Genomic DNA, 13,366 nt, shown 5'->3' with positions numbered 1-13,366 from the left:
GTGGGGGTGCATTAAACAACCGCAACACATCCATTGGATAGATAGTCGAGAGGCGCTAAATTCCATGACGATGATACAGATCTGGTAGGCCTTTTCCGAGGATATCTTTCACGTGAACAGTAACAAGACAGCCCATAGCGATTTCCCTAACCCTTGAGGACGTGGGCACATCCAGTTATATATGATATGCTTTATCGTCTATTTCTGCTCTACGATGAATGGTAAAGGAGTGATTCTGAGTAGTTCTTGTTGTTGAAACTGATGCATTTGCCGAATTATAGGCTATGACTGCTCTCTTATGGGTTCCATCAATGTCATGACGGAGTACCAAAACTACTACAACCTAGGGAGCACAGGATCAGCAAGCACGGGAATTGTCCTTTCAATCTTTCAACTTGGCCAGATGGTCGGAGCTCTATTTGCTTGGGTGAATGACTGGAGAGGAAGGAAAGTCATGATCTTGTTCGGTTGCACTGCAGTGGTCGCATTTTCAATTTTCACAGCGACCGCACCGACACTGGGTAGTTTTATAGGAGTTCGATTCCTGCTGAGTTTCTTCTCAACTTTGGCCAGTGTTGCGGCTCCAGTACTACTTGTCGAGCTTGCGCCACCACTTCTTCGCGGCTCCGTTGCTGGAGGATACAACACGCTATACTACATGGGAAGCATTGTTGCTACTTTTGGCAACATATCCTGTCTTCTGATAATGTGTGTGAAGAATCACAATATTGCTAGCGATTTACGGTTGTAATCTTCACCTCCATCGAAATATCAATTGGCATTTGCCTTTATGGTTACAGACCGTGTGCCCTAGTATCGTTGTGCTCTTTGGTTACTGGATGCCTGAGAGTCCGAGATGGTTGATCGCTAAAGGACGCCGCGAGGAAGCGCGCAGATTCCTCATAAAACATCATACCAACGGAGACGAAAACCGCCCTATTGTTGCACTTGAGATGGCCGAAATTGAGGAGTCACTGAGTCACGGTGGTATACGCTCAGCACGCGACTATTTCAATATCAAAGCATTATTCAGTACCCGTGCTAGGCGTTATCGTATCATGCTTGTTGTAGCTTGGTCTTGGTTTGGGCAATTCTCTGGGAACAACGTTGCAAGCTAGTACCTTCCGACGGTGATCACAGCCGTCGGTATAACATCAGTCAGCACGTTACAGCTTTTGAACGGAATTTATGCAGTTACAGGATGGATAGCTGCTAGTATTGGAGGTGAGTGCTTCAATAATAGGAATTCTACCTTGAATACAGTCATGAAACAATCTTATTCTGGGATAATAGCTAACATTGCATATAGCCCGATGCCATGACGTGGTTGGGAGGCGCAAGATGTTTACGGGCTCCTGCGCCAGCATGGGTGTATGTCTTGCCATCATTACAGGAGTGATGGCCAAATATCAGCATGACAACAGTGACACAAATGCAAGTTCTGCGATGATTGCTTTTATTTTCATCTTTGGGGTTGTGTTTGATGTCGGTTTTACATCCATGCAACCGATTTATTCGCCGGAAGTCTTAGCGAGTACGTGTTGGTCCTCCTGCTCATACTGTCATGCCACTGATTTCCAAAAACACAATATGCGTGCAAATGGTACGATGGTGTCCCAGATCACTTCTGGCTGCGCAGGATTTGTCAACACATTTGCTGCCCCCTGGCCGTGCAGAACATATAATATTGGTTGAGAGTAAAATCGCTTTCCCCGAAATTCACATAATGTCACTTAACGTCTCTGACTTTCTCAAAGCTACGCGTTCTTTGTATTGTGGGATTGCTTCGAGTTTGTATTTGTGTACGTCGTCTTTATGGAAACGAAAGGAAGGACTTTAGAGCTCGAGGTCGTATTCGAATCTAACAGCCCACGCGAGGCCAGTACTCGGAAAATGGTTCCAAACGATGCGGCTGTATTGGAGTAGATAAAATGTGTTCCTCTCATCTTAATGAGTTTTGCTGTGAAACCACATACGAATCAAAGGTAAATGGTCACGCTGAGAAGGTATCTTCGTTCCAGAATGGAATAATGTTAATTGGGTCGTGGTCTGTGAATGGGTAATAGGAGATCAATGAAGTTTTGAGCAATTTGTCTCCCTGGCAAGTATCATTATAGTAGACACGCGGAGAAAGCGCTAGGTCTTCTATTGGTAGGCAGTTCACCAACCGTACGATTCCCTCTTGTTATGGTATCTACTTATACAGGGTAGAAGGCCTTTGAGTCAGGTAGAAGAAAAATACTACGTGTTGATGATGACGGAAACTGCTCCTTTATTCCCTTAGGCTTTCCCACTCTACCAATATTTATAACTAATGTCTCTTCTAGAATCAAGAGAAGAAAAAGAGATCAAAATAAGAGAGATTAGCAGGCAAAACGTGATAGCATAACCGAATGTATATGAAGGGTTTCCTCCTAGCTAGACACCTAAAAGGGTGGTGGTTGCCTGCAGATGAGGGTAAGGATATAAAACGAAAGCCGAAAAATCTGGATATAACCAGGGGTATTAAATATCTCCAATCGGTGTCTGTTCTATTGTCCTGGGGTTATTCTGTGATTATTGCTTGTTGTAGTCCGTTTCAATGAGCCTGAGCGCTTATGAAACATTACTATTAGAAAATTCGACTAATGAGCAGCACACACATCCATTAAGTTGCGAATCATGTATCAAAAGAGATACCTTTAAATTACACAATATTTCTAGATGATGTGAAACGAAAAGTGGCGTCTACGGTAGAACGGTCAATTCTTATATGGGTCGATCACGCCAAAGCTCATCTTCACTAGGCAGTACCTCATACCACCTATACCGCGAAGAAAGACTAGACAGGGGACAAATGACTTACATCAAGTACATGTCGTAGGCTTGGGTAGGCTTGGGATGATTGCCTGTGATGAATTTGGCCCGTCGCAAGGAGTTTGGAGTTGCCAGCAGCAATAATGAACTGACTATCATTGCGCCCGTCAGGGAATCGACGGGGAACAGTATTGCAGAGATTGGACACCATGTTGATTCTTATGTATATATCTGTAATATACCTTAGACACGCTATGGTTATTCCGAATCAATTCTCATTTCCTCAAGCTACTTGTACAATTTTCGTCCCTCGGAGAGAACTATCACATGTATTTGAGTACACGATCCTGCAGGTACTATAAATACAACAGACCTATCAACCCTGACTCCTGGAATTCTTAGTTTCGCAGTCTAGTTCAAGATACCAAATCTTTGAAAATATCCAGGTCATAATCATGTCAAGAAATGGCTATTGCCTAGCTACACCTCCGACTGGTGGTAGAAGTGACGTGAGATTTTCGCAGCTCCCACCTTCTCCCTCATCCCGTCGAGGCATTGTACTGAAGGCCATTGCCCCTTGTGCAGACTCGCCTCTAAGCACTCTCGGGGCGGAAGGCAGCTTCCTGATCATGCAGCAAACCCGCTAGTGTATACACGATCTCGCCGATGCACAATCGTTCCAGAACGACGTTCATGCCCCGTTTATTCCTCGAGATAGCATCCTGAGTTCTCTGAACACCTATTTTTGTAATAATTTCCTGGATGCCGGCCGTGGATAAGGAAAAGACGAAGTTATTCACGGGCTTTTCTTCTTTCACATCAGCATTATCGTCGCGGTTGGTAAATTTGCCGCATCCGAGTCTAGAGCGGAGGGTCACAGTCGTACAGACGGTGGTCTGTTCACTATTCTGAATAGTTGATAGTTCATTCAGAGCGCAGGCGTGTTCGCTCGGAAAAAGACGCTGATAAAACTGTTTCTTACCGACGCTAATAATACCGGTCCTATTGTAGGTTGCGAGATTTGGTCTCCATCTAGCCCTCTACGGGGTCGACTAAAGTAGTTTCCAAAGTACAACTCTCGGTAGAATGGTGGGACCGACCTATTCCTTTAGGCGAGAGTTTCTGAATGCTTAAGGGGATATTAGCCTTCTTAAGGTGGAGCCGGGTCGAGTGAAGGCGGTGTGTGTTCGGATCGATATATCGGTAATCACGTCTGTACTGAGAACATGGCGGGCATAGGGATTCGGATAACGAAGAAAATAAGCGAGAGATACAATAGGAAAGTAATATCTGTAGGTGTATCTGTCCTCAAAGATCATCATCGTGTTAGTGTAGATAAATACATTGTGAAGCTGGAATAAGCAGTGGCGCGACTTTTTGAGGTGAGAGTACACTTGTTCTAGTCATGTGACCCCCCCCCCCCCCAAAAAAAGCTGCAAGTTGTTTAACAGTGACGTGATTATGCTATCATCTTTAAATCGTATATTTTTTTGGTTGAATGACCATAAACAAGAACTAATCGGATGCTTATTAATGAGGTCCATATAAAGCGTGTACGACGTGAAGAACTTGGACTATGACACATTTAGTGATAAAGATAGCAACATCACTAGTTAGTTAGGCAGAGGCAGTTACTAATTCTTCAGTCACGACTAGGATTTCAGTGGGCAGGTGATCCGGGCAATCATAGATAGTGAAATATGCTATATGAGTGTGTCTGACATCACAACTTGGCCTGTCTTAATCACACTCAAGTGGTCTGATTTGGGAAAGTTACATATTGAAGACGTTCTTGTTACGACTGTAGACAGAAATATATAAACGAGCACACTATTTTTAAGGTCACTGTTTTTAAGATCAAGTTGAAAGAAATGGAAATGTTCGTTGCCGAACCGGCGTCTGTAGATGGGACAGAATACGGGTATTACCAATCATATCCAGCTTCAAGTCGAGTGGTCTCATGACAAGGGCAGACTTCCGAATCCTGTGTATTTTTCCCTAGCTACTAAATGATAAGCGTCATAGACGCGTCACATCAGTTAGTTGATATAGAAACTTATCAGCAACGTGCCATCCACCTTCCACGATCATTTCACGAGAACCTTTGTCCGAGGTCCTTGTGATATATTATATTTAAAAATGGCATCCATATTGTCTCAACAGTTCCTCCACATTCGAATCCAAGATAATTTGAAATTTGATATCCGTATCGAAAATGCGGACTTAGACTGGTACTCTTCTTGTTCTGCCTGACTTCAAGAGATCCCTACTCCTAAGATCGAACAGCGGCCAATTCTATCGAGAGGGAGATCGAAGCGACATTTTGACATCTGAAGATCTTGACGACATGATTATTCGGCATAATGGCAGTCAACGGTCCATTTGCTTTTGTGGACAGCCAGGCTCTTTGTACGGAGCTCAAGGCAGCGTCGATCTTGTTGACGACTTCAAAAATGCCAGAATATGCACTCTCATCTGGAGAACCGCTGTGCATATTGGCGAAAAGAATGATTTCAAGAAGCTGAACCAAAATACAAGTTATAAGGTGGATATTGGAAGGTGGAATGAGGTCGGGGTTATGGGGCATATTCCAATAACTATCGAGCAATCCTGATTCGGATACTAAACAATAAAGGTTGTTCATTGAATCATGTTAAGCGCTCTCCATCTATGTTACCTTCCACTATGAAATTGCGCTTTATTATCTCAAAAGATACTGGTCTCAATAGGAAAAGATATGATCACCCATTCAGGTATTATTTCCATGCGTTTTCTCAGTGAGATCCGACCATTTCGCTGCTTTTATCTGGTCTCAGGTGGTCTAGATACCTTATTCCAGCTAGCCTTATAGCTGGTATACTTGCCGCAACCAAGGCTGTTGATATTTCGACAACTGAGCAAATATATATAGGAACAACGCCTAGTATGTCATGTTGTCCTTTGTATAGGTGTATAACAAAGGCCAACCTAACAGTTGCACACACCACAACACTGTACGATTGTCAGAAAACATTCCGTCAAGTAGGAATATACTTACCATATTCCAGTAGAACCTAAGAGCATAAATGCCATGATCCTCTTAGTGACTGAAAGGTGAAGGCCTAACTTTAAGCATTAGTCCTGTAATTCACATCGATAAAATAATACTTACCCAATATCGATCTTAGAGGAAGTAGCGCAATCCAAGCATCACTTAACAAAAATACAACAGCGACATCGCACCAAAAAACAAGAAGCGAAATACAAGAGTCCTGAGTGGTCTTTGGTCGAACCCAAAAACTACCAACTGGCTTGCACTGGAATATGGCGGTGAAAATGAAGGCGACTGTTATCATTCCGACGAGAACTAACGTAAGGACGGAAACTTTTCGTAGTGACGGAAATATGCGATGATAAAGCAGCAGGATCGATGCTTTGATGAGAGCACTAGACATAATGTAAAGAACTTGAATGGCCAGCTGTATCTGCAGATGTTGTCAGACGTTATATCTGATGAGAATCGAGCTTAATCACCTTCCCTACCGCTTCAGTGTCTAAACTGCTCACTGGGGCGGGCTTTCCAATTCCATAGTGAACACCTGAGGTAGGTTAGCATATACCATACCGTCTTCCAGACAACTGACCTAAGTTTATAGAGAGTAGCATCCCCAGAGAAGTAATAGTAGCACCCACGACACAGTAATCGTCTATGCCAGAAGCCCGCAGAATCCAAAATCGAGCAATCAGTCGCACTACTGCTACTATGATAGCAAGGGAAGTAAAAACTGTCGCCACTACCACGAGTGCGATGCCAGGATCCATGAGGCCCTGCAAATAGTGTACGAAAAGAGTAACGACACTCCCAAAACTTATAATGAATGAACCTTTCCCTCGATCATTTCTCAACGGCCGGATGATATTCCTGGAGGTTCATTTGGGCCTACAGAAAATACGACGTATTGGATTGATTTGATCAGTCATATGACTTTACTCTGCAGGACCTTCTGTGGGAATGAAGACGTCATCTATGACACCTAGGCTAGGGTTGCTCAATGCAACCACTGTCATTTCCACCGCCTTATTTTCACACCCTCGGATTCGGAGGGAATTTAAGGTTTAACCCCCCCCCCACCAACAAAATCTATACTAAATGGTGGAATTTTCCGATCGGCTCGTCGGGATCTTTTAATAGGATAGCCTAATCTAGTTATCTATCAAAAAAATATACTAGGTTATCTAGCTAGAAGGTGCCTAGGTACGAGGGCCTGGGTTAGATGAATTATTTTTTGATGGGAGATGCCAAGGCCAGGTTCTACGAGTAAGCTATACCACTTTTGGCCAGCCTTCCTAAGACTATATTACCTAGGCTGAGTGTAAATACTCCTATATCAGTGCCTTTCTGCCCACCCACCGCTTTCGCTTGTGGGTGCGCCCTAAATCCCCGTCACTAGTATCTTTTGTATAGCCTCACTATATAAAAGGTACTTACTCCTGGATTTTAGTTTTTCCTGAATATCTCTAAAAGAAATAATATTTTCCCTCTTATTGAGTTGAAATAGATAATAATTTATTAGTTTTAGTAATATTTACTATCGAATTTCGAATTTATAGCTAGAAAGGTAGACTAATTGCCTGTTTAAATATTCTCTGGGAAAAATTTACTATGAGGAAATTTAGAACAGTTCTAACGCCCCCATTATTAACCCGAAAGTCCTAAATTGCCCTTGAATTAAGTAGTATTTATATTAAATTATCTTATTACTATATAAAATCTGGATTTCTTTAGTGGTATACTAAGATATTCGTGAAAAACTAGAATTATGGAGTAAGTACCTTTGATATGGTAAGGCTATACAAAAGATACAAATCACCGTCATGTCGGAATGATGGGGATTTAGGGGCGCACCCACACGCGACAGCGGTGGGTGAACAGAAAGGCACCGATATGTTAGGAAGTAAGAAGCGACCCACGTTCTGGTCATTATGTTCTGGCAACCCTACATGCATGACCAATCCCAACAAATCGTCTGGTACTGTGACCTTAAAAGAGTCGCCCCGCTATCCTGAGTACACATTTCAGTAGGATTGCTACCAAGCAGAGTACCTACATTAGACCTGATGAACTATCACAAGAACGGCTGCCGCAGTGATTGATTGAGAAAGTCACACGTAGAGACTATTATCCTCGTCATTCCGTCCAGAATGTATAGATTTCCAGTCTTTCTGGACCAGCAATACGCGCGTGGTGTTGATCTGAAACTTCCCTCAACTTTGTCGGGCCGCCGTGATGACCAGCCCTCGTTTGACAATAGATAAACTTTTACAAGTCAAGTGTCTCCGTACTATCTAAATAGTGATCTAATACTCTCACTTGTTCTTAAGCCTGGAGCAGAACGCACGGTCATGGAGTAGGCCAATTTGTAGTATTTGTCCGTTCCTTCAGAGGTCGGATATAGAATGAGAGTAGATAATGGATTAATAGACTCACTCGCAGTTGCTTGATGGATACTCATGCAACCATGCGATACTCTGGGAAACTTGTGATCTCTCCCGGTCTCGCAAGGCTTGCCATTACAAGAAGACAAAGTCATGGAACACACTGAAGGCATACATCCGCCCAAGCTGTCGTGGCACGAATTGAGGAGCCCGAGGCTCAAACAATGTCTCAGCTTTATGATCCATCGCAGATGCCCGGGACGTCCAGTTTCAATGAGTACAGACATTCAAGCGAATCTAAATTATGCGAGGTTCTCGATGTCATCATTTGGCAGCCGCGGGAACGCAGGTGGCCGGCCGCTTGGAAAAAGGCCGAATTATGGCCCACAAATGCGAGTGTACAAAAGTGGTCTGTACTCCGTACGGGTACTATGACAAGGGTCCAGAGGATAGTGTTGAACATACCCCTGGGATTCGCATAAGTTTCACCAAATAATGCAATGAATACATATTGCTTTTTCGGCTGTCTCAAGGAAATCGAATTGGCGCGTGGGAGATAGGTGTGATTGGTCTCTCTCTCTCTTCGGTGGTGAATTCCCAATGGGATTGTACTCACGCTGTTGAACGTAGCAGGATAGGTCAATACCTGGAGAAATTGATTTACAATACTTCAATAGTCTCACTCCATGAAGCACATACATAAGGAGCCTGAGTCTCTAGCAGTTGTCAGAAGGGGTATTTTCAGCAATGTAGACCCATTGCTAGTTCCTTTGTGCACCTGAATGGCAGTCACTTGGTCTCTAAAAATTCCGGCTTAGTCATCTGAAGCACGTGGCGTCGCGTTTCCGCCTCTACGTCGGGTTCCAGCTCAGCGTGGTCCAAAAAAAGTTCAGCGTGGCCCAAAAGATTCCTGACTAATTTTAGGCCACGCTGAGGTAATAGATCTCACCGGGGCCTAAAATATTTTGGACCCCGATAAGCTTTTATGTCTAATTTTATACATTTTATACAGGGTTCAACTTTAGTTAAACCCCTACCTTACTAAACTGCACTATAACTCTATACAGCTCTATATAATATATGTTACTAAATTCTTAATAACTCTTTATATTATTTATTAAGAGTAATATAAAAGAAATAGCCTTAATCTTAATAAATTATAGGTTTTGAAAGAAAAATATCGATTCTATATAGTTACAATATAAAAGTGTCAACAAAGAAATAAGAGATATATCTTTAATAACGCAACACAAATATCCTTCTTTTTTTTTCCTTACTACTAACTTTGTTTATATAAGGTAAGAATACCTATTTACTCTACTCTCTAACGCGTTTCTCTATATATTCTATATATACTAAATAGTTCTAGAGTATTAATATATCTAACCTTGGACTCTTCTCTAGCCTAGGTCTAACCCGGGCTAAATTCGATAATAACACGGTCTTAAACGCGACTAACCCTGACCCCCTCCTAGGATATACGTATAGTATATCGCCTAGAGGTATATACTATTAATATACTTACTATATAGGGCACCCAGCTCAGCGTGGTCCAAAAAAAGTTCAGCGTGGCCCAAAATATTCTGACTAATTTTGGGCCACGCTAAGGTGCCGGATCTCACCGTGGCCTAAACCCCTATATTACATAATATTTTTTTAATGCGAACATTCTTTTAAGGACTTTTATTTACCCCTTTTCAAGGTCATTACAAGGTATCGAATTCCACAAGATATCAGCGCCTTGGTTCTCACTATCACTATTCGAGGATTCTAGTCCTGACTTACTTGATTCTAAGGTTAATATCTCTACGCGATCTACTACTAGCGCTGTATTAGAGATTGATCGAATTCTTTATAATCTTCCATCTGTAAGTGGTCCTTTTACGTACAACATATGCGAGACTTATGTTTCAAATCAGCGACAAAGATCAGTCTCTGAAACTTCAGTGTACCAAGATTGCATTAATGTATATGCATCATCTGATCTCGATCCTTATAAGAATAATGAGGAAAACATCAGCTCCTTAGGTTCTAACGCTCTAACGTAACTAAGCTAAATAGGCATAGAAACAGACGGGACTAAAGTAAGCGGTAGCTCTAGAGATACTATAGTTGCCTACGAAGTCCAGGAGCACCTTATTCTTCTAGAGTATCCCGATATAGCTGATAATAGTATTTTACATATTATTCACGCCTCGAAAAATCCATTTAAAAACAGAGAAGACACTTCTTTAAACATCAACCAAGTTACTTCATAACTTATATCATTAGTAAGTTTAAAATATTTCTAGTATATCTCTAATATATCCCTAGTATATATAATATAACTAATAATCCTAGGTTCAATTCTCGACTAAACACACCGGATCGGCAAAGAAGATCTATACAAAACTTCTCTAAAAAGACTCTAAAGACAAAGAGTCAAGATTATGGTATCGATCCTTTAAATATACAGGGATTCAACATTGCCACCAAGCCTATCCTGATATTATCACCCCTTTAGAAAGATATAACCGTGTTAAACTAACACTTTTCCGTGAACTTCAATCTCTTGCTACAAAGCCTGTATATTATACTGTTACCTATAAAATCTAGGAGCGAACTAGAGAGTAAGATATATCCCTCTCTAGCTTTAACCTCTATTAAGCTTACGCTAAATATAGATTTTACTTCGGGTTTCTCTAAACGTAGGACGTAGAAGGGCTATATACTTATAGACTAAGTGAGCGAACATACAGAGGTCAAAAGCTAATAGTATAGCTTAGAGATAGAGTACGTGTATATCTTTGTGATATACTAAATATATGTTAACTATAAGTAGTTCACGTTTATTAGATATCCTAACGCGTAGGTCGGATCCTAGCGTTAGTACTACTATTAAAACGTATCACGAAGTACTACAAGGATCGACTCCGCGTTTTTAAAGCTTCTTTATGATAAAGATAGCTTATATATATCTAGGTATAGAACTAAGAATTGCTATTTTGTGGAGTATCGTTCCGCTAGGCGTCGCTACTATGGTAAGTTTTGCGAGCTATATGCTAAACATATGCTAATCCTATTTTAGACTTAATTTATATAGATAGTGTTAGTCAACTAATACAGACTAGTTGCTCTATAAGGTTTAATCTTTATATTCCCTGCTTATAGGATCGCTTCCCTTTTTTACCTTCTCGTTTGTCGAGGATCGTATTCGTATACCCTACTACTACCTATAAAGCTACCGTATGATATTAGTCAGGAAATTATCGATGCAATTAATTCGCAGGATAGTCTAGGATTAACTGCGCGTAAATTGATGGTTTCGCCTCTTTTTGCGAAGATCTTACGTTAACATAGTGATTCTACGCTTCTATGAGCAAGCGATGCTGCGCAGGTTGGTAAAGAGGAAGATAAATTAAAGATGATTAAATAAGATCGATTGATCTTTCTTCCTCTTGATTGAATAGGAAGGATAAGTTCAATTCGGCTTAGAATCATAAGATGAGAGAAAAGTAAAGTAGGACTGAAGCTTGGTTGATTGTATTGAATCTTGCTTGTATGTATTAAACATAATTGTTATCTTGGTAGAGAAAGCAGGGCATATTTATAATCAACTTGTCTCTTGCATGTGATCATTCTAGATGATGCATGATGATCTCATGCAGATAGATCTAGATGCATAGTGATCTCATGCAGTAGCTGTTTGATCGGTGGTTGGTTGATTGTACGATGTCATTGACTGTAGTGATGATGTAGATCGTGTTATTGACCGTAGTGATGATGTAGATCGTATACTGTTGTATACGTCTTACTTGATGTCATTGACCGCAGTGATGATAGTATAGCATAAAGTGCATGACGGTTTAGGCATCTTGCCCTATATCTCACAGCTTCGATATATCCATAAAAGCTTATATATTAAGGATAGAGTAACTGCTTTAATTTATAAGCAGAGACTACTAAACTATCTAGAAGGGATAAGTCTTGCTAGGGTATAGCGCGAATACTAGTTCGATCTAACAAAGAATGTGGATGATCAATAGATTCGTGAAGTCTATTTCTTTGACGAGAACCGGGAATATTATCTAATTATATACTACATATATAAACAAGCTAAGCTTTTCTAAAGTGTACGGTATCTTGAGATAGATCTTGCTTTCAAAATGGTTCAGGGACAAACTAAGGTGTTTTCAATCTCGGGGTAGAATAAACGGGCAAAAAGTAAGGTTTTATTTAGTGTTCTATATATACGTACTATATACTAACCCTATACTTAACAGGGTTAAATACCTATGTCTATACCTTTATGAATCTCGAAACTCGAGATACTTATCGGATTCTTTTCGAGAAAATCTTCAAGATTCTTAGGGATATTAGACGGAAACTAATTAGATAGGCGTATTAGCTTGGAAGGGATGATTCTTGTGAGGGAATTCGGACGGTTACTATTAATATATATAAAAAGCAAGTACCTAGTACGCTTTTTATATACTTAATATATACTTAGATTATACTAACTTTCTATTTTTATTAAGGACTTAGAGATTATCTTGCTAGCCTAGATCCCTGTTAGACATAGTCAGAATATCTGCAAAATATCCTGATCCTATACTAAACTCACGTAAAGAGAGCCTTTCGAAAAAGGTTTCCTGGTCACGAAGCTACTTCGTCTATTGATATAATCTAGAATACAAATTCGAAGGCAGAGGTTATTCGAATCATAGATAAAGTTATAGAAAAGTAGCTAGAGACCGAAAAATGGTTCTAGAACAAGAGGGTTAATTGGATCCTTGCTAGAATAACCCTAGAGGCATCTAAGATTCCTATTAAATAGTAGATAAACGTACTATATCATACTAGAATTAGTGAAAGCAGTCACTTCCACGATAACGAGGTAGTAGGCCGAAAGCAAGCTTTATTAATAGTAATTCTACGGTATTTTACCTTCTATTATATAAAGAGTATATCACTAATCTCTTTAATACAGATACAAAAAATATGTACAAGAGATAATTTAAAAGAATAGACTTATAGAAGAGCAAGGTCTTTTCCTAACTTAGCGATCTTAGAACCCTGTGTTTCGTATTGCTAAACAAGTTCGTAAGAAGGGTTTGTTTATATAATCAACATATATCTAATATATACTAACCTTATATTAGACAAGCGCCACAAA

General features: G+C 40.6%; 2 protein-coding genes across 2 annotated transcripts; both read left to right on the top strand.

The window, feature by feature from the left end:
- Positions 1-214: 214 nt before the first annotated feature.
- Positions 215-1,926, top strand: N7458_011268 (uncharacterized protein; the record flags this gene model as incomplete). The annotated part of the gene is given in 7 exon segments (XM_056914650.1): positions 215-239; positions 282-708; positions 719-1,106; positions 1,119-1,224; positions 1,310-1,489; positions 1,536-1,728; positions 1,758-1,926. The coding sequence occupies 7 exon segments, from the start codon at positions 215-217 to the stop codon at positions 1,924-1,926; spliced, it is 1,488 nt and encodes a 495-aa protein (XP_056759404.1).
- A 3,009-nt stretch (positions 1,927-4,935) lies between these two features.
- On the top strand, positions 4,936-5,410 carry N7458_011267 (aegerolysin family protein; the record flags this gene model as incomplete). The annotated part of the gene is made up of 2 exons (XM_056914649.1): positions 4,936-5,027; positions 5,083-5,410. The coding sequence occupies 2 exons, from the start codon at positions 4,936-4,938 to the stop codon at positions 5,408-5,410; spliced, it is 420 nt and encodes a 139-aa protein (XP_056759403.1).
- Between the last annotated feature and the right edge of the window lie 7,956 nt (positions 5,411-13,366).

This window comes from Penicillium daleae (genome assembly GCF_028827525.1).
Source record: "Penicillium daleae strain IBT 16125 chromosome Unknown utg000009l_segment0_segment0, whole genome shotgun sequence".
Lineage (NCBI taxonomy): Eukaryota > Fungi > Ascomycota > Eurotiomycetes > Eurotiales > Aspergillaceae > Penicillium > Penicillium daleae.
This window is presented reverse-complemented; position numbering and strand designations above follow the sequence as displayed.